We start from the raw sequence: 21,616 nt of genomic DNA, 5'->3' as shown, positions 1-21,616 counted from the left end.
CCCATCACCAGGGTCTATTTACCCATCACCAGAGTCTGTATACCATCACCAGGGTCTATATACCCATCATCAGGGTCTATATTATCTATCACTAGGGTCTGTACACCCATCACCAGGGTCTATATACTCATCATCAGGGTCTGTATTATCTAACACCAAGGTTTATTTACCCATCACCAGGGTCTATATTCTCTATCACCAGGGTCTGTATACCCATCACCAGGGTCTGTATACCCATCACCAGGGTCAGTATACCCATCACCAGGGTCTGTATACCCATCACCAGGGTCTGTATTATCTATCACCAGGCTCTGTATACCCATCACCAGGGTCCATATACCCATCACCAGGGTCTGTATACCCATCACCAGAACCTATATATTAATCACCAAGGTCTATATACCGATCACCTATTTCTCGTTATCAACAAGGATCTATCACCAACAGTCTGTATTTATATAGGTTTGGTTTTGATATCACCAAGAGTATGTGCATCGCAGAGGGTCTTTCAAGGGTCTCAGTATCAACAAGGGGAAAATGACTCTATGTATCACTCAGGGTCTTTATCACTAAGGCCTTATGTATAACTAAGATTACGGTATCACCAAGGGTATGTGTATCATTAAGGGTCTGTGTACTACCACTAAAGGTGTCTATCACCAACAGTCTATGTATCACCAAGGGTATATTTATTACCAAGGGTTTGTGCATCATAAAGTGTCTGTCAATAACCAGTGATCTGTGTTTCAACAAGGGTTTCTATCACCAGGGGTATGTATCATCAAGGGGCTATTTATCACCTAGGGTCTGTTTCAACAAGGGTAAATGTATCTCCAAGGGTCTATGTATCACCAAGATAATGTGTATCACGAAGGGTAAATGTATCTCCAAGGGTCTATGTATCACCAAGATTATGTGTATCACTGAGATTATGTGTATCACCAAGGGAACGTGTATCATAAAGGGTCTGTGTTCTACCAGGGGTCTATGTATCACCAAGTGTCTATGTATCACCAGTGGTCTATGTGTCGTCAAGGGTCTTTTTGTCACCAAGGGTATGTGTATTACCTAGGGTCTGTGTATCACGAAGTGTCGGTGTATCAACTAGGGTCTCTGTATCACCAAGGGTATGTGTATCACCTAGGGTCTGTCTATTACTAGTGGTCTTTGTATCACCAAAGGTCTGTGTATCACCTAGGACTTGTGTATCACCAGTGGTCTATGTTTCACCAAGGGTTTATATATCACCTGGAGTCTGTATCAACAAGGATAAGTTTACTTTGGGTATGTATGTCACCAGGGGTCTATATTACCAAGGATATGTATATCACCAAGGGTTTGTGAATTATACTGAAGGTCTGTGTATCACCAAGGGTATATATTGTATCACCTAGGGTCTGTGTATCAACTAGGGTCTGTGTATCACCAAAGGTCTATGTATCACTTAGGGTCTGTGTATCACCAAGGGTATATGTATCACCTAGGGTCTGTGTATCACCAAAGGTCTATACATCACATAGGGTCTGTATATCACCGGTGGTCTATGTATCATCAAGGGTCTATGTATCACCTAGGGTCTTTATCAGCAAGGATCTGTATCACTAAGGGTATGTATGTATGTCACCAAGGGTCTGTACATGTATTACCAAGGATATGTGTATCACCAAGGGTTTGTGTATTATCGAGGGTCTGTGCACCTTTGTCCATCAGCAGGGTTTGAATACGTATCATAAGAGTGTGCATGTTTATTACATATGTCTGAATAGCCATATCAAGGAAATTTTTATCTTGCAGGGTTTTATTGCATTATTTTGTAGGCCTATATGTCTAACATAATTTGCATTATTAAAATGAAATCCAATATTAAGAAGGTCTGTGGATGTGTTTAGTAAAGTTAACCTCTTGTAGAGAAGGCATGATCGAATTGCATAAAGAAATACATGTATATTGATTTTCTTATGATTAAAATTTCTTGATTCTAATATTGATCTTATTTACTTTTTATTTTGTAGTGTAAGCCTGTTAAAGAGGATGCAAAGGACATTCAAATTAACTTAAAACGATGGGCAAAGAGTTTATTTATGTGGATTGTGGAAATATCTTTACATTGTTAATGTGAATCATAATGTATTTAGATTCCTCTTTTGGATAAATTGAGATAAATTTTATTAACAAAATATTTATTTATACCTTAGTCGACTTCTCATTTACTTTATTCGAATGATAGTTGAATATTCGGAACATTTGATGGAAATAAAATTTTAGTAATTCAGATTTCACTTGTACATACATGAGTTATATTTATAACAAAAACCTCCTTACCTGCATCTATAAAAAGTAACATGAAATTTCTATGTGTATGTTGCACATATATGTTAAGAGGCACCTAACGTATTGACAAGGCACGTAACATGGGGTGGTGGTGTTGCCCCCTTCCCCCTGTTTTCTAAACGCATCATTTAACTTTTGAACATATTCATTGAAAGGTCGACCCCCTATACTTTTCAGAAGATCAGACTCTCCTATTCAACATATGAATTATCTATTACAAACCGTTTATGAATATTTTATTTTTTTTATCTTATGATAATGTTTAATTTTCATACATTTATTATAAATCAAAAGCGGCTAAGGGTAAGGATAACAATTTTATACGTAATTTTAATTGGGCGATTGTGGCCGGTGTCAACCCCTTCCTGTCTCAAACAACGTGACAATAGTCAGCAACAAGGCCGGCTAAGAATTACTAGTGCCCTGATCAAAGCATAATTCACCTGTGTAATGCCCCTGACAAAACTATTAGGAGTCCAATTTATTTTGCATATGATCTTTGACCTTGACATTTCACCTTAACAAAACTTTAATCTTGGCCAAAGCTTTGCACTTGATGAGACAGGTCTTTTACATCTTCATGTGAAAAGATATGACAAATGAACTTTGCCATAGACGACTGCATCCCATTCAAAAATCACAGACACTGCATATCATTTCCCTGCAGCAAAACTACACTTTGGTTTTCTGCTTGACAAAATGTCATTATTCAGAATTTGTAGAGTTTGTAGAATGCATCTATTTTGGCACTTTTGTTCTACTGTCATAAACCTCTACATCGAACATAAATGAAATTTGAACTTTGTGTTGGTCGATCTACTTTTATGAGGATTTCTACCATTGCACACTTTATTCATTAATTATGAAGAGATGTATATGTTCAGATTTTCTGTGGAACAAATGAACAACATGATGGAATTTTATGATTTCTTTCCATTTATGAAATACATGTAGATGAATCAAGATACATAATGACTGAAATTTTCAATGTCAAAATATTTCCACATAAATAAAAAAATCTTTGTCTATCGATATAAAGTTCAATGTCCTTTGCTTCCTCCTTAACAGGATTCAACTACAAAATAAAAAAGGTATGCTATAATGACAACATAAAATAATAACTTTAGATCAAGAAATTTTAAAGCCATATATGGCGTAACTGATCAAAAAGTATAATCTTAAAAAATACAAAATTAAGAGAAGAAATATAGTAAATATATCTATATTAAAACTTTTCATACAATTCTGAACACGGAGAACACCTCGTTTCAACTAACTATACGATTTTACCTTCTCTGTATTGTGTTATTTAAATCTTTTGTATTTTCTTCCGAATCGGAGAAAATTCCGAGAATGCAAATTAAATTGTGATATCTTTATAACGCAATTGACTTAGATTTTGTAATGTACGGAAAAGTTCTATCTTTATATAAAGTAATGATACAAATAATAAGTTCTTATTATTTTAGTCTCATAATTTTCATTGTACATACGCCATATATATGGTTTTAATCTCAAGACAATCATTATAGTTCATTATACAATTCGATCAGGCCTCTACAAGATGTTAACCTTGTAACTGAACACACCCAAAGACATCCTTAAAAAATTGGATTTCATTTTGATAATGCAAAAAATGTTGGACATCCTACAGAAAATAAGGTACTTCGGCCCAACAAGAGGGAAAATCCTTAATATGGCTTTTCAGACTTATGTAATAAGTATACACACTCTTCTGATAGATTAATGATCATTGCTAATGGACAAAAGTACACAAACCCTTGGTGATACACAGACCCTTGGTGATTTTTAGACCCTTGATGATACATAGACCCAAGGTGATGCATAGACCCTAGGTGAAAACCCTTAGTGATACACAGATCCTTGGTAATACAAAGACGTTAGCTGATACACAGACCATTGTTGATACAAAGGCCCTTGGAGATAAACAGACCCTAGGTGATACACAGACCCTCGGTGATACATAGACCCTTGGAGATAAACAGACCCTTGGTTATACATAGACCCTTTGTAATACACAGACCCTTGGTGATACATTGACCTTTGGTGACACACAGACCCTTGGTAATACAGACACCCATGGTAATATATTGACCCTTGGTGACAAATAGACCCTAGGTGATACAAACAAGCACTTGGTGATAAACATAACCTTTGTGATACAGTCCCTTGGTGATACACATACCGTTGGTGAAACACGTGGCATTGGTAATATACATACTTTTTATGATACATAGACCCTTGATGACAAAGACCCTGCGTGATACATAGAGTCATAGACCCTTGTTAATACTAAGACCCTTGACAAACCCTCTGCGATGCACATACTGGTTATATTAAAAACCAAACCCTTGCAAATACAGACTCTTTCTGATATACACCATTGTTAATATAGAGAAAAGTGATCAATATACAGAAACTGGTAATAAGTATATAGACCCTGGTCATGGGTATACAGACCCTGATGATAGATAAAATGGACCCAGGTGATGGGTATACAGACCCTGGTGATAGATAATACAGACCCTGGTGAAGGGTATACAGACCCTGGTGATTGATATAAAGATTCTGGTGATGGGTATACAGACCCTGGTGATAGGTATACAGACTCTGGTGATCGGTATATAGACCCTTGTGATGGGTATACAGACCCTGGTGATAGATAATATAGACCCTGGTGATGGGTTTAGAAACCCTGGTAATAGATAATATGAACCCTGGTGATGTGAATATAGACCCCGGCGATGGGTATATAGACCCTGGTGATGGGTATATAAACCCTGTGATAGATAATATGGACCCTGGTGATGGGTATACAGACCCTGGTGATGGGTATACAGACCCTGGTGATGGGTATACAGACCCTGGTGATAGATAATATAGACCCTGGTGATAGATAATATAGACCCTGGTGATGGGTATATAAACCTTGGTAATAGGTAATGCAGACCCTGGTGATAGGTATACAGACTCTGGTGATCGGTATATAGACCCTGGTGATGGGTATACAGACCCTGGTGATAGATAATATAGACCCTGGTGATGGGTTTAGAAACCCTAGTAATAGATAATATGAACCCTGGTGATGTGAATATAGACCCTGGCGATGGGTATATAGACCCTGGTGATGGGTATATAAACCCTGGTCATAGATAATATGGACCCTGGTGATGGGTATACAGACCCTGGTGATGGGTATACAGACCCTGGTGATGGGTATATAGACCCTGGTGATGGGTATACAGACCCTGGTGATGGGTATACAGACCCTGGTGATCGGTATATAGACCCTGGTGATGGGTATACAGACCCTGGTGTTAGATAATACAAACCTGGTGATGGGTATATAGACCCTGGTGATGGGTATACAGACTCTGGTAATAGATAATATAGACCCTGGTGATGGGTATAGAAACCCTGGTGATAGATAATATGGACCCTGGTGATGTGAATATAGACCCTGGTGATGGGTATAGAAACCCTGGTGATAGATAATATGGACCCTGGTGATGGGTATATAGACCCTGGTGATGGGTATACAGACCCTGGTGATGGGTATATAGACCCTGGTGATAGGTATACAGACCCTGGTGATAGATAATACAAACCCTGGTGATGGGTATATAGACCCTGGTGATGGGTATACAGACCCTGGTGATGGGCATATAAACCCTGGTGATAGATAATATGGACCCTGGTGATGGGTATATAGACCCTGGTGATGGGTATACCCTGGTGATGGGTATACAGACCCTGGTGTTAGATAATACAAACCCTGGTGATGGGTATATAGACCCTGGTGATGGGTATACAGACTCTGGTAATAGATAATATAGACCCTGGTGATGGGTATAGAAACCCTGGTGATAGATAATATGGACCCTGGTGATGTGAATATAGACCCTGGTGATGGGTATAGAAACCCTGGTGATAGATAATATGGACCCTGGTGATGGGTATATAGACCCTGGTGATGGGTATACAGACCCTGGTGATGGGTATATAAACCCTGGTGATAGATAATATGGACCCTGGTGATGGGTATATAGACCCTGGTGATCGGTATACAGACCCTGGTGATGGGTATATAGACCCTGGTGATGGGTATATAGACCCTGGTGATGGGTATACAGACCCTGGTGATAGATAATATAGACCCTGGTGATGGGTATATAAACCCTTGTGATAGATAAAATGGACCCTGGTGATGTGTATATAGATTCTGGTGATGGTTATACAAACCCTGGTTATGGGAACATAAACCCTTGCAATACATAAACAGAACCTGTCTATATCACAGAGAGAGAAAAAAATATATATTAAATGAATGAATAAATAAATAAATAAATAATAAATAAATAATAAATAAATAAATAAATAAATAAATAAATAAAATAGATAAATTAACCAAATAAATAAATAAATAAAAAGATAATTAAAATAAAAAATAAATTAATTAATTGATTAATTTTAAGAGAATAATAATAAAAAGGAATAGATATGATAGATAAATAAATAAATAAATAAATTATTAGTAAATCAAACATTTACTTTAATTATCAGAAATAATAAATAAACCAATAAATAAAGAAGAAAACCAATAAATATATAAACAATTAAGCAAAATATAAATTAAGTAAACAAATAAATTAAAATATAAATGAATTAAAACATAAATAATAAATTAATCTATAAATTTATTAATTAAATAAAAGAATAAATGAATAATAAATAAATAGAAGAATTGATTACTCATTAGAATAATTAATTAATGAAGAAAAGAATGTATTCATAGATAAACAGACAAATAAATTTCCTAATGAATAAATAAGTTACTTAGTTTATTAATAATTATTACAATTAAAAAAATAAAAATATATAAATAAATAAATAAATAAACAAATAAATAAATAAATAAAAGATTAAATAAACAAATAAAAACTAATTGCAATGTCGACTTATTAATTCTTCGGCTTTTTAAATAAAATTTTATTGAATTATGCATAAATTTCTGCATCTGAGAATAGCACTACTAGTTTTCGTTATATATTCCGAATTTCCTCTCTGCTGTTTTCCGAACTCGATGTAAATTTGTTGCGCGCATGCGCTCTGCCTGGTTATAGAGGCTGGTTACGAGATACAAAAATGTATTCATATAATTCAATGAGGTATCCATATATTTCATATCTATTCTAGTCAACATTAATGCAGTAAACAAGCCAGAGAAGAATTTTTTCATTGTAATGTTTAAATTCACTGTTAGCTATATGTTGTTTATGGAGAATTTGTTTTTGTTCAGTATTGTAACAAGGCATGCCACATCAAGATTTGCAGGAAAAATCATAACATTTTTGATTTCATGTAATCCAGATTCTACCTCCTCATCCTTTGACAAATGAATATAAAATAAGACACACAAACTAAGTCAAGACAACCGGTGGTATTATTAATAACAATAGTTTTATAGTTAGCATTTTTGAATTCATGAACAAAAGCACTGGAAAGCAACCCTTCACCTTTGCAACATGTATTCATTTAATATTAAAAGAATATTTACATTTCCATATTTTTCTTGAAGAAAGTTGGTCTTCTTCCAATTATATGCATTATTAAATTAGAGTACAATATTACTGCTTTTCTCTTTTGATTCTGTAATAGTTTTCTTTCCGTGACAGGCTGACATTGATTGTCAGAGATACAGATATTCTTGCCAATAGTAAATACATACATGTAATTAGTTTGGAAAAAAATGATAGCACAAACTTTGTGTTTTATTTTATTGTGTCAATAGTCTGATTCTCTAATAGGAACTTCATATTATTATAAGTCACATTCTTTTTTAACAAAAACATGATTTTCAGTTTCGTACATGTATCGATATCCTGACATTATAAAATCAGTTGAAATCAGAGATTTGATCTCAGAAGGTCCATCTCAGTTTGTCTTTTTTTCTTCCATACTTAAAAAATTCCTATATTTAATCATTGATTTGAATCTATTTTAAGTAAATACCAAAAGTCTCTACATAAAACTTTTCCAGCCTGTAATATGCAGATAACACTTCAATATCAAACAAAACAGCACATTTATTTCCATCACGTCAGAATTTTTAAGTTGCTTAGAGTTTTATTTTACATGATATTTCTATCCTTTAGAATGCATAAAGAGTCTGTAAAAGTTTATGTCTGGCTTGGGATGCTGAATCAAGAAGGGGATGGGGTCTAAAAAAAAAAGAAAAAAAATTCAATTACAAATTATGTACAGTCAATCCACATTACCTTGAACTGAATGGAACTGAAAGGTAACTTCAAGACATCCAAGGACTTGAGATATCGAGGGTAAAAAAAGGATTTCGACTTCCAAATCATTTTGACATATCTATAGTATTTGAGATATCAGTGTTTGAGATACCAAAGTTCAAGTGCATTAAGATTTAGTTACCAATGAAAATTAACTTACTTGCTAAAAAAGGCTTGTAACATTTCTCTAGAGTATTTCGGGAAGTAGGGTTGTCGTACGATATGTTCCAGTACTAAGAGTGGTCCCGTTATATCATTAGGTGGTCTGTAGGATTTATCTTCACCCTGAAATGAGAAGATGTAATTCACAAAGCCTGTCATTTCTATATTTATATGTCAGATTTGAGTGAATATGTGCAACAGTAAAGAGATAATGAATGGAAAGTGAATGAAGACAGAGTGACAGAACAGGATAAAATGATGAGTTGCCTGAATAAAAAATTCAGTGCTAACAAATGTGAAGTATTAGGTACCTTTAAAATTCCAAGGTAAACCAGTATCGTGTTGGCAAGAATAACTGCATCATTTTCTGTATTACATTTCACAGTTTCCTCAATTATTTGGTCTGAAATAAAAATATTGATTTTGAATATTGCTGTTCAACTACAGAAGGAATGGATCATTTCCAGTAATCATTTTTTTAATAAAGAATTGCTGTCAAATCTGATTATCTCAAACTTGATATGGCAGCAAAAATTTCAAGATATTTGTGGCATCAAGATATTGAGGTCAAAGAACCATCAAGAAAACACACCTGGTAGTTTGTGATTGAAATTCGACATGAATTTGACATTTATCACTTATTTGAGAAATTGACATTCAAGAAAACTAACTTCAACTACGTAAGTAGCAACAACAAAGATTATTATGTGCATATTTTGTTTTTAGTTTACAAATATTTTTTCTTTTAAAAATATCTTTATATTCTGGAAAAATTCTGTGAAGGCAATATTAAAGCTGAAAAATTTTGTATTTATGTGCCTATTAAAGTAAACTGATAGTCTACAATGTACCGTGGTATCTATCAAAATACATGTATATGCACCAGGGTATTCATTCTTTGCTCTCTAAGCTTTTAAATCCCTAGTGCAAGTGTCAGAGCTATAATAGCATATTAAATATACTTAATTATAGAAAGTTTAGTGTACCTGCACAATCACAAGCTGCATCTTTAGTTTTTGTATCATCTGTTGTCACCACACTAGAAATCTGATAAGAAGATGAAATACATGTAAAACCTATTAAAACAAAACAAAAAAGAATTGTTTCCCTTTGAAGTATGTACAATGTAGTGCTAAGCATATACACGTATAGATGTTACCTCAAGGTAAAAAGTTCATAGCAAAAGCTCTTTGAGCCTTTGTCTCAGAAGAATTAAAACCTTCAAAGCAGAAATTTATTCCAAGTTGTACAATTTTCAAACCTTCAACTTAATTATTTTACATCACCCTTCCTTTTTTTGAATTTTTAATCCATTTAAATTTATGTAAATGCATCTACAGCAAAACTCGTTTAGTACGAACACGGATACAGCGAATTTACAGTTATAGCAAAGTCATTTTGGATCCCCAGCAATATAAATTTAACGTATTCCTTATATGGATATCACAAATTACGGATATAGCGAAGTAAATTTATAGGTCCCCAGGACTTCGTTATAACCGAGTTTTACTGTAGTACTAACCTTCATAAATGTCTGAACTGCTTTATCCAGGTCATTCACATCAGTCTGTATTTTGAGAAAAAAAAGTACATTAAAAATAATCTGAAAATATGAAATATGTGCTCTTTTAATTTTATATATCTAATGCAAGTTGAAACATTTGTTTGTACATATGCTAACTTTACACATTGTATTTTTGTTCAGCCAATAAAATGAAAATTAAAAGATTTTGACAAGACTAAAACTCTACTGGTGTGTACATTTATTTGTTTTTTCAGACTTGTTGAAACTGGGCTGTATCTGTGGTAAGAGAACATTTTTAGAAAATTTCGAAGAAAGATCCTTTCAAATTTAACCTCCCATGGCAACATTTGTTGAAACCAAACACAGATTAAAAGAAAGAATAATGTATCTGTAGTATCTACCCGTAATAACATATAGTGCTTGTGGACAAAGTCTTGTTAATTGTGGACCTAAACTGTTGCAGAAATGTTTTGAAAGAATTATTGATTTTTTTTTAGTAATCATGGCAACACTGTTGATATATGTAAAAAAAAAAAAAAAAACCATACCGGTACACAGAATTATTTTTCTTAGTACAGTGTACTTATATGTATAAAGTTTTACTAAAATTGGATCAAAACTGTAGGAGTAGTGTTTTGCAGAAAATAGTTTCCAGACTCCTAATACTATCAAATAAGCTCTTTGATTTCTGACCATTAGAGCCTTAAGGATGCTGGACTTACCCCAAGTTCTTCTCTTATGGCCTGAACTCTACCACTTCCAAGCTGTAATAGTTTGCTGGGGGATGGGAATGCCAAAAAATCTTTTGCAGTTGTCTGTACAAAGAATGCATCATGATTAAATACACATAGACCAATCTACAAATATATTTTCTGTTCATATATCAAGTCTAGAATTTCAGAGAAGTAAAGATATTGTAAACCCATATGTCCAAAAACTGGAAATATCTTCTTTGGGAGTTTCAAAATCTGCTTGTAAAGTACACAACTGAATACCTTAGACAGCAGAAATGACAACAAATATACTGTTATTTACAAAATAGCTAGCTAATTTGGTATTCATAACAAAACAGTGGGTTCCTTTCATAAACTCCATCCTTCTATGGTCAAATATAAACCAAATTGTCTACTATGATTGATTTCTATGTACACAATTCATGCAGATGCCAAATACACCTACCCTCTTTATTACGATAAAAATTGGGACTTCAATTTCATTTTGGTCTTGCATAACCAGACTACATCATAGAATTTCTTGAGAAACAGACAACACCCCTGATTAAAAGTCATGCACACAGAAAACATTTTTTTATCTTTTTACAGCTAGAAAATACATGACTATAGGTTTGAAAATCATTTAAATGTCATAACTTAACCAATACAGTAAAACTCGGTTAGTACGAACACGGGTATTGCGAATTCACGGATATAGCAAAGTCATCTTGGATCCCCAGTTATATGAATTTAACAAATTTCTTATACGGATATAACAAATTATGGATACAGCGAAGTAATTTCATAGGTCCCATTGACTTCATTATAACCAAGTTTTACTGTATAAACAATTCAATAAATATTTAAGCAGATATTATGCTATTGGATGACAAGTTGATGTTACAGGGATTTTAACAATTTCATAATAAAGTGAACAGGGGATGGATACTCCTCCTGGGCACCTGATCCAATCTCTGGAATTTCCAGGGGTCTGTATTTTATGCCCTCTTAACAGATTTGTACTTGTCATTGATTTTTTTTTAGGATAGATCACTGTTCGATATCTTTTCCATTGAATACTTAAAAACATGTTCTCCTTGACAAGAAATAAACCAGAAAAAGGTTCAGACATCATTAAAACATTTATTCTAAAAGAAGACAAAAAGTGTCAAAGTGTTCAAATGGTGGAACTTAAAACAAGTCAACATAAAATATGGCATTACGAAGACTGAGATTGAAAACTTTAGTTTCTGAAAGTACTATGGCTATAAAAAGAAATAATGGTTTTGTCGTGAAATTATTCTTAGCATGAGATAATCCCTCCTAATTTTTAGTATCTCGAGACAATTGATTTTAAGAGGTAGATGCATAATTGACAGAAAAAAAAAAGAATTCAAATGCAATACTCTGTAAAAATCAGCAATATTAAAATGAATGAGAATGTTACGAGATCTTGATGAATTTAAATATCATGTACAATGTAAAGCTATTTAAAACAGCAAAATGTGCATGGAGAAAAGTAAAAGCATTTGGTTTTAAAAAGAATCTCATTATCACAGATAGAATTAACATTTAAAACTAGACAGTTCTCAATCAAAAAAATTAATCTTCTAAGCATAGGTTAGGGTCATGAAAGCTTCAAATTCCCAAGGTCATCTGCAAGGTCAAGTGTGGCAGCATCATTCTGAAAAATATCAGAAAAGAAAAAGATGTCTAATTTGAATTTCAGAATTCTACACCACATTTGACCTTACAAATGCCTTAATAACCTTTTAAAAATTGAATGTTATTTTATGTAATATGTGTATATTAATTTCTTAGGATTTTTATCTGAACACTGAAAGCCAATTGTTGTACATGTATAGGAGTAAAATCTTAGGGTGTTTCTGATCCTGTGCCATATAGGCATAAACTTTGAATGTTATCTGCCCTGGAGCAGGGGAAATCCAAGCTTTGATTCATTCATTTGTCAGCCTGTTTATGTATTTCTCAGCCTACATTTTTATGCTATCATGTTGGTATAAACATACCTGTTTAATAAACATATCTGTTTACTGGGGGGGGGGGGGTGTTATGGCCTTGGTCTTTACCTGTACAAACCTGTTTATTGGGAATGATGGCCTTGACCTGTACAAACCCGTTTGTTGGGGTTGATGGCCTTGACATGTACATACCCGTTTGTTGGGGGTGTTGGCCTTGACCTGTACATACCTGTTTGTTGGGGGTGTTGGCCTTGACCTGTACATACCTGTTTGTTGGGGGTGATGGCCTTGCCCTTGACCTGTAGTGCTGGGTCATTTACTTCCTCCCCTTCCACATCATCATGTCCTACATCCTCCTGTCATAAAAATTACATCTTCATTACCAATCTGACTAGATTATAAATGTTTGGCATGTTCTTTTGTAAGACTTTTCTTTAAAAGATTTAACAAATTTATCCAGAATATTAATATCTATTGGTACAATTATAATACTGCTACACTGATTGAGAGAAATATTCTTTTATTCCTACAATATAAAATACCAGGTATGTATCTATTCAATAAATTCTACTAAATTAACTCACCTCGTCTGATTGGTCCCCTCCTCCATCTTCTTCCTCTGATCCTTCATCATCACTTTCAAAAAAAAAGATATTCAGCTTAATAGTAAATAGTTTATATTTTCATTTGTTATCTATGTAGGTTTTTGTCATTATTTTAATACAACATGAATCATCTATGTCATTTTCCACATTAACTTTACATGGCTGGAGAAGAAACAAACCTGAGTGATGCCAGGATATCCAGTTTACCCATAGCCTCCATAGTTCCTTTCACTTCCTCAATGCCATCTTCACCAAGCATATTACCTATTAAAGCACACAAGATATATTTAAATTATGCTTAAGAAACAACAAACTACAGTGTATTATCAGGTTACCATGATGGTAGTAATTCTATTTGAAATGAACCATCTTCAAACGTATTTATAATATTCAATGGAACTCATATCAATAAAAGTAAACTGGTTTAAGATGTGTAAGAAAATGAAAATTTTCTAATGCAATAGGATCTGACATGCAGTAATATTTAATATTATACTTTCATGCAAATTAGTTGAATCTGATTGGTTGAGAAACATTTGTTAAAAACACTATTACCCGCTGAATGAAGCCACGCCCTCACGCGTAGCAACAGTCAACATTGCTTGACGACGGGTGATATTCCAAAAAATAGCGACTGTGCAGAAATTATGCGCGCACGGTTCACTGTTATATGTATTTGTATAAAACATTCAGTATAATATAATAAATATTGCATGTAGTTGAGTGTAACATTGAAAATTTTCACCCCTCGAAAACCATTGTCTCGGATCTTGGGGTGAAAATTTTCAATGTTACACACAACTACATGCAATATTTACCGGTATATAATATTACTATCAGAAGCAGTTCTTAAGTAAGCAATCTTTCATCAATTCATGTATGAACAACACACAATTTCTCTCCTGACTTACAGTTTAGGTCTAGCCTAGTTAAGTTAACTTTGTTTTCCATGTTTTCAGCCACAATACCAGCTCCTCGTTTATTGATTTCATTTCCCGATAAATTTAGTTCCTGTGAAAAAGAGAAGGTTCAAATTCAATAGTAAATTCCCTTGAATAGAATGGCATATTTTCTTGACTGGATAAATATTCCTTTTAAACATTTTTTTGGCATGGATTGATCAAGAATAAGAAAAATACCTTAAGCTTCTGGTGTCCTTCTTTAAGAGCATTTGACAATGCTATTGCACCTTCAGTCCTCACTAAACAATCACCAAAGTTTATCACTTCTAAATTCTGTAACTTTGGTAAAATCTATAAAAAATCACTATGTAATGAGTGCATGGTAAAACTTATTACTAGATTTGATTTGATTTATTGATTAAATAAAATGCTTAAGGATTTGAATGCCAAATATGAATTTCCATCACACAAGAATGCAATGTTGAAAGTTCGGTTAATACTGGCCCCAGTTGTTCTTAAGGAAATATGAAAATATATAAGTTTACTTTCAAGTGTATATGCACACTTTTCATACATGTATGCTGTTCATACTTAAGACAAAGATTTATCAGAAAGCTCACTTGAGTCTCTCGCTTAGATGAGCTAAAAGTTTTAACTACTCACTTTGGCCATGTTCTTGCCTCCTTTTTGTGTAAATGTATTGTCACTAAGGTTCATGACTCTCAGGTTTTTGTTTTCTGCAAAGGCATCTGCCAGAGCTGTTATTCCTTCTGCATAAATACCATTCTGTGGCATGGCCACCTCTTCTAAAGAACCCAACGCCTGAAAAGTAAGACTTGTAAACACAATTGTTCAAGTTCTTTATTTCACTGTATTCTCCTATCATATTTTAGATTAAATAGGATGGAAGGTTGAACAGTAATGTACAGTATAATTTGTCTAATCCGGATTCTGTGCACTCCGGACTTTTGTTCATTTCGTCCAAAAATTTTAGTCCCATGCACTTCTTTAACAAATGTTATATAAAAAATTCTGTGCAGTCCGGATACTGTCTATTGTGTACTCCGGCCGGCCGTATTGGTCCCAACTGCTCATAATTAACGGTAATTATATCCTCTAATCCGGCCATGTAATGTTACCTGAGACACCTGTTTATATAGCCGACAGTGTGTTTCACGGCCCGTCGCCTCTACTAAGCCATTTAAAGAGGCGCTTATGGGGAATTCAGGTAACTTCAGAATTGTACACATTTTTGAAGGGTGCTCCAGGGAAAATACATACAATTTTCAGGGTGAGTATTATTCAATAAAATTACCAAACTATCTTTGTGTTCTGTTCATTCAAAATGTCTACGCCACGCAAGCGTCCTCATGACTCTCCTTATCCTTCTCCAAAGAGACAAAGAAAGGAATTAACTTTGCAGGAAAAAATTGACTTAATTGAACATTTCGAAAAATCGCCAAAAATTTCTCAAAAGGATCTTGGGGTTAAATTTGGAATAGGAAAAACAACAGTGAGTGATATTCTGAAAAGAAAGGAGTTTTATAGAGACCAGTTAAAAATTTCTGGGTCAGGAAAACGTCAACGGTTTACAAGTGGATCTAAATACGGTAATTTAAATGAAGCAGTATTCAAATGGTTCGAACAGGCAAGAGCGAAAAACATACCCATTAGTGGTCCTATTATTCAGGAAAAAGCACTACAGTTTGCAAGTGAACTTGGTTTTCCTGACTTTAAAGCGTCAGTGGGTTGGCTTGAAAGTTTTAAAAGCCGTTTCAACATTGCACATTTTAAGATTTGTGGGGAAAGTGCCGATGTCGATTTAGATCTTGTTAATTCCTACAAAGACACGCTAAAACAAAAACTCAATGGTTATGAACCACGGGATGTCTTTAATTGTGATGAAACGGGGCTTTTCTTTCGAGCTCTCCCAGACAAAAGTTTTTCGGTAAAAGGCCAAGACTGTAAAGGGGGTAAATTAGCGAAGGAACGTGTGACGGTCATGCTCGCTTGTAGCATGATGGGTGAAAAATTAAAACCGTTGGTAATTGGGAAATCTTCTAGACCAAGGTGTTTCAAAAATTTAGATTTGAAAAAACTTCCTGTTATTTGGCGTAACAACAAAAAATCATGGATGTCTTCTGAAATCTTTAGCGAATGGATAGCTGATATAAATGAAAAAATGAGAAAAAAACAAAGAAAAATCATTATGTTTTTGGATAATGCAACTGTGCACAGGCATTTAAAACTCAGTCATGTTAAATTAGAATTTTTCCCGGCAAATACAACCTCTAAACTGCAGCCCTTAGATCTAGGGATTATACGTGCCATGAAAGCGCGTTACAGAAAATATCTCATGCGTCGTTTATTGACAGGTATTGAAACCTCAGCGAATGCCTCTGAACTTTCAAAAACAATATCTTTGTTAGATTGTGCTCACTGGATCTCAAGGTCTTGGAATGACACGAAATTGTCCACAATTCAGTCCTGTTTTATTGCAGCGGGATTCCCCCTCGAGGGCCCCGATCAAAGTTCTGATGATTCGGACAGCGACGACATTCCATTAACACAGCTGATTACAAGACACGTGACCCTCGGTGTGACAGAAAATTCCCTGACTGACTTAGAAAATACCGAGAATGACATTCCCATTGAGGAAAATTATGACGGGGAATGGGAAAAACAAATTTTAGATGAACATAGACAACCATTAAATGAAAACAATTCAAGCGACGAAGACAACGGGGAACCGGACGAAACTGACGTTGACAACGGACCGACTTGCGCGGATTATACCGATGTGCTTGTATGTCTAACCAAAATAGAGAACTTCTCAAAAATTCACGATGATGATTACCTTACAATTATACAAGACTTAAAATCAATGACCGAAAACAAAATTATCGCTCTCAAGTCCAAGACATACCAAACAACTCTGGATTCTTTTTTTAAAAAGTGACGGCCACTTTTTTTTTTAAGTCTGACAGTGTGTGAATTATCAATTTATCAGAGGTTATATGTACTTGTTCATTCATATGAAAACATATGTAAAGGAACACTTTATCGACGATTAATTACTGAGAATTTTGTACAGTGTACAGTTTGTTTGTGTATCTAAAATGCTTTAATTTGAATAAATGACGAACACTCTACATCCTTAATCTGTGATTAAATATATCATATTTCAATGTAAAGAAAACCATACACCATAAAATTTGGATGCTTCTTTTTCTTATAGTAGATGTATTTTTAACATTTACGCATCGAATGTACACAAATATAAAAAAGGGAAATAACTCTAAATAATTTCCTGGAAATTTCCTGCATTCCAGATTCTGTCTAATCCGGCCATTTTTTACGGAACCAGTGGCATCCGGTTTAGACAGATTTTACTGTACTTGAAAATGTTTTTTTTTTCTTTTTAGCTCATTTCAACTTCATTATGTCCAGCTAAAATTAAACTAAGCATTCCTAAGCTATAATGACCAAAATTCATGATATCTGTAAATTCTTCAAGAGATACAATAGCGATAGTTGTTTTTGAAATAGGAGTAGAAATGACAGGACATGATCCTTACTTTAAAAACTGCAGCTAGTGCTGTCGCCCCTGGATTTTCTAATCTGTTTCGACCAGATACAAAGACCTTAAGTTTGAGAGGTTTCCCAGCCTTCACACTGTTCTGATGGCACTCCGTAAGACACTCGGCCAGCATCTGTCAACATAGATATTGTAATACATCAACATTTCAGAGCAAAGGCATTCATTTACCTACAAATCACTTCCATTCATTGAATTTTTGAGACAAACCTTTCCGCCTCCGACACCCAATCCATTGTTGTTTAGACGAAGTTCCTGTAATGTATAACAGCTTGGACTCTTCAGTAGAGCTACAAGTCCTACCACACCATTTGGACCAAAAGCATTATCACTTAGATCCAACTCCACTAATCCTGCACCAGCCTTCATGATAGCTGCTCCTAAAAATTCCTACATAACAGATCAAATCTCTGAATAATTATACACACATGTATATGACATCTTTATTTTTAATTGCATACATGTTTTCAATTTTAAATCTTTCATTTCTTAAAACTGACTAAAATTCAAAGAAGAATTTTGGCCAAACCTTTACTACAAGGGCAAAATCACCTCTATAAGGGAAAGACCCTTTTTTTTTTAATTGACATTTGTGCCTGTTATACATTAGATTGTTTTCCATTTCCCTCGATATAATTCTGATTTACGAATCCCACCATATTACACTGCATTAAGTACTTCATTATCCCTCCTCTTTTCCATTAATAATCATTAATTAACCTCCACATGAACAAATCTGAATCTCCTTTTATCATAGACATTTTGAAAAAATTGGATGAATTTGCCTGAGAGGCCTTGAGAAGATGAAACGAATTTTACAGATGACAATCAAATCACTTACTGATGACCTCTACCTACCAAAGCTTTAGGTATTTCAGTCTTTAGTCTTCCCGTAAACATGTCACTCCAGTGTGCTCTCTACAACATGTAACATTTACAAAATCTAATTAAATCTACAAGGAATGGTCATCCATCATATAAACAGTTATTGTATAAAGTAGTTCACCATTGTTAGCTTGTAATACTTGTCCATTTATATTCTTTAAAATTTTAAATTAAAATTTGACATTTTGAAAAACAATAAAATAAATGTTATCACAGCTGGGTATTACAAACAATCAAGGCGAAAATTAATTTAAAGTTTAAATTTCCTCTTATTTATGCATAATATATACAAACAACATGAAAATACCTCAAATTCTGGATGTTTTTCTAATGCCTTTGCAATGACTTCTGCTGCATCAACTCCAAGGGTATTTCCTTCCATCCGAAGCGCTGTCATTACCTTGCATTTTTCTATCTCTGCAACTATTTCTTTTGCTGTAATTCAACCCACAAAAAATAAATGTATACGGTCATAATCAACATGTATCCTGCATCTTTGAAATTTATACCTTCAACAAAATTTGTTCTGAGCTGACATCTATTCTACTACAGTTATTGCAAAGATAAAAGAAATGCCTCTGACATTATTCTAAAATACATCACAAATGTCAACAACAAATTATCTATAGCTCAAGATCTTTTTTTCTCTTTAGATTTTGACTGCTCTCAAAAGGAAATTAATCGAATTATTTTTTGGTTGCGACACAAAAAATGATTAAAAAAATATTTGGGATTTGAATTACATTGCTTTTCCTTCTAATGCAAATGGATGAAGAGTAATATTTAAATTTGCATGTATCATGACACTCTTTTTAAATATTGATTTTTGTTGGAAAACAAACATCTGACCCTTCTGGCTTTATTTTCCAACAAAACTCAAGATTATTGCTAATATCAAGTTTATTCTTCCTCCAATGAAGAAATTATTTCTTGAACCTATGTCATTATGCCATGCCACAATCTATTCTTCATAATCTCTTGAAGAGACAGATCTCAGGTAGAGTGGAAGAAATCCATTTATAAATTCTGTTATAAAATACACAACATATACTTGCACCTAGTCCGAAATATATGACGTTTTCCAGGCTTTTTATTTTTATTTTTTTTTTTAACAATTTTGATATTTCACATGCCAAGAAAATGCCAGGTCCATTATGAAAACTGGAAATTTTGCTGTCTCCAAGCGGAGTTGATTTTCGATACTTGTGAATGGAACTTAATGTCGAAATCAGAATTTATCAATAGCACATTGCTTCTATAGGTCACCAATATCAATGGAAAGAAAAAATCACTCCACATTTCATTACAGGACTTGCAAGATTTTAAAATGCACAAAATGAAGACAAATCTGGACAGTTTAATATTTTCCTTAGAATGTATTATTTGTAAATGAACCATAAACATAGGTAATCAGAGATTACAGAGCTCACCTCAACGAATGTTGTCTTTAAGTAAGGCAAAGTCACACAATTAACCAACAAAAAGTGTACATTCCAAAAATGAAAATATTTAAGCAATTTTGATCTGAATTACTTTGAAATAGACCTACATAAAAAAATTAAACTAGTTCTTCTTCATGAAAATGTAATTAAAATCCAGCATCTGAAGCAAATTTGAGTTTTCATCTCTTGATGCAACTTTTGTGCAAGTTTGGCTTATATGTTAAATAAGCCTTATAGTTTTTTTGGTAATAGACCTGCACCCGTAACTTTTACCTGGTCTATTATCTGAAAAATGTATGTCGAATTCAGCATCCGAAGCAAGTCCATTAGTGTGCATCCTAAGATGTATCGTCCATGCAAGTTTGCTCATTATAGGGCTCATAGTTTATTGGAAATAAAACATGCATCAAAAACTAACATTAAATTTCACTCATCCACAAAAAGTAGGTCAGATTCAGCATCCCAAGCAAGCCTGGTAGTATGCATCCTTAGATGTATCATCCATGCAAGTTTGGTACTTAAAGAACTCATAGTTACTTGGAAATGAAACCTGCACCAAAAACTTTAACCTGTTCACTCAACCGGAAAATGTAGGTCAGATTCAGCATCCGAAGCAAGCCAGGTATTATGCATCCTTAGATGTATCATCCATGCAAGTTTGGTAATTAAAGAACTCATAGTTACTTGGCAATGAAACCTGCACCAAAAACTTTAACCTGTTCACTCAACCGGAAAATGTAGGTCAGATTCAGCATCCGAAGCAAACTCGGTAGTATGCATCCTTAGATGTATCATCCATGCAAGTTTGGTCAACATAGGACTAATAGTTACTTGGAAATGAAACCTGCACCAAAAACTTTAACCTGTTCACTCAACCGGAAAATGTAGGTCAGATTCAGCATCCGAAGCAAGCCCGGTAGTATGCATCCTTAGATGTATCATCCATGCAAGTTTGGTCAACATAGGGCTTATAGTTACTTGGAAATGAAACCTACACCAAAAACTGCACCAAAAATGTTAACCTGCCCCAAAAACATTAACCTGGTCATTCCTTTGCTGAAATTTCAGCATCTGAAACTTTGACTGGTTCAATGAAACACAATAGAACCGTCTTTCATGCATGTCTAATCAATATAAGACATAGAAGTACT

At 34.1% G+C, this 21,616-nt stretch overlaps 1 protein-coding gene across 1 annotated transcript; it reads right to left on the bottom strand.

Moving 5' to 3' along the window:
* Positions 1–8,420: 8,420 nt before the first annotated feature.
* LOC134267755 (ran GTPase-activating protein 1-like) lies at positions 8,421–19,463 on the bottom strand. Its single transcript, XM_062749967.1, has 16 exons — positions 19,331–19,463; positions 18,997–19,056; positions 18,349–18,528; positions 18,119–18,253; positions 15,204–15,362; positions 14,778–14,891; positions 14,550–14,649; positions 13,818–13,902; positions 13,618–13,669; positions 13,300–13,389; positions 11,061–11,153; positions 10,336–10,380; positions 9,800–9,860; positions 9,125–9,216; positions 8,812–8,936; positions 8,421–8,573 (listed from the first exon to the last, which is right to left on the bottom strand). The coding sequence occupies exons 1-16, from the start codon at positions 19,418–19,420 to the stop codon at positions 8,504–8,506; spliced, it is 1,551 nt and encodes a 516-aa protein (XP_062605951.1). The 5' UTR covers positions 19,421–19,463; the 3' UTR covers positions 8,421–8,503.
* Positions 19,464–21,616: the final 2,153 nt, after the last annotated feature.

This window comes from Saccostrea cucullata, unplaced genomic scaffold, assembly GCF_032062105.1.
Source record: "Saccostrea cucullata isolate Sc308-1 unplaced genomic scaffold, CSIRO_AGI_Scuc_v1 ctg8865, whole genome shotgun sequence".
In the NCBI taxonomy this organism is placed as follows: Eukaryota; Metazoa; Mollusca; class Bivalvia; order Ostreida; family Ostreidae; genus Saccostrea; species Saccostrea cuccullata.
The sequence above is the reverse complement of the archived record's forward strand: the minus strand, read 5'-3'. Positions and strand labels throughout refer to the sequence as shown.

Bases quoted from the DNA above. Each gene is read 5' to 3' on its own strand.
- LOC134267755 (XM_062749967.1), bottom strand. From the start codon at position 19,420: ATGACAGCGCTTCGGATGGAAGGAAATACCCTTGGAGTTGATGCAGCA. The intron at 13,903-14,549 runs GTAAGTCAGGAG...GTGCTTTAATAG, and splicing joins AACTAGGCTAGACCTAAACT to GTAATATGCTTGGTGAAGAT. The intron at 9,861-10,335 runs GTTAGTACTACA...TCTTCTTATCAG, and splicing joins CAGTTCAGACATTTATGAAG to ATTTCTAGTGTGGTGACAAC.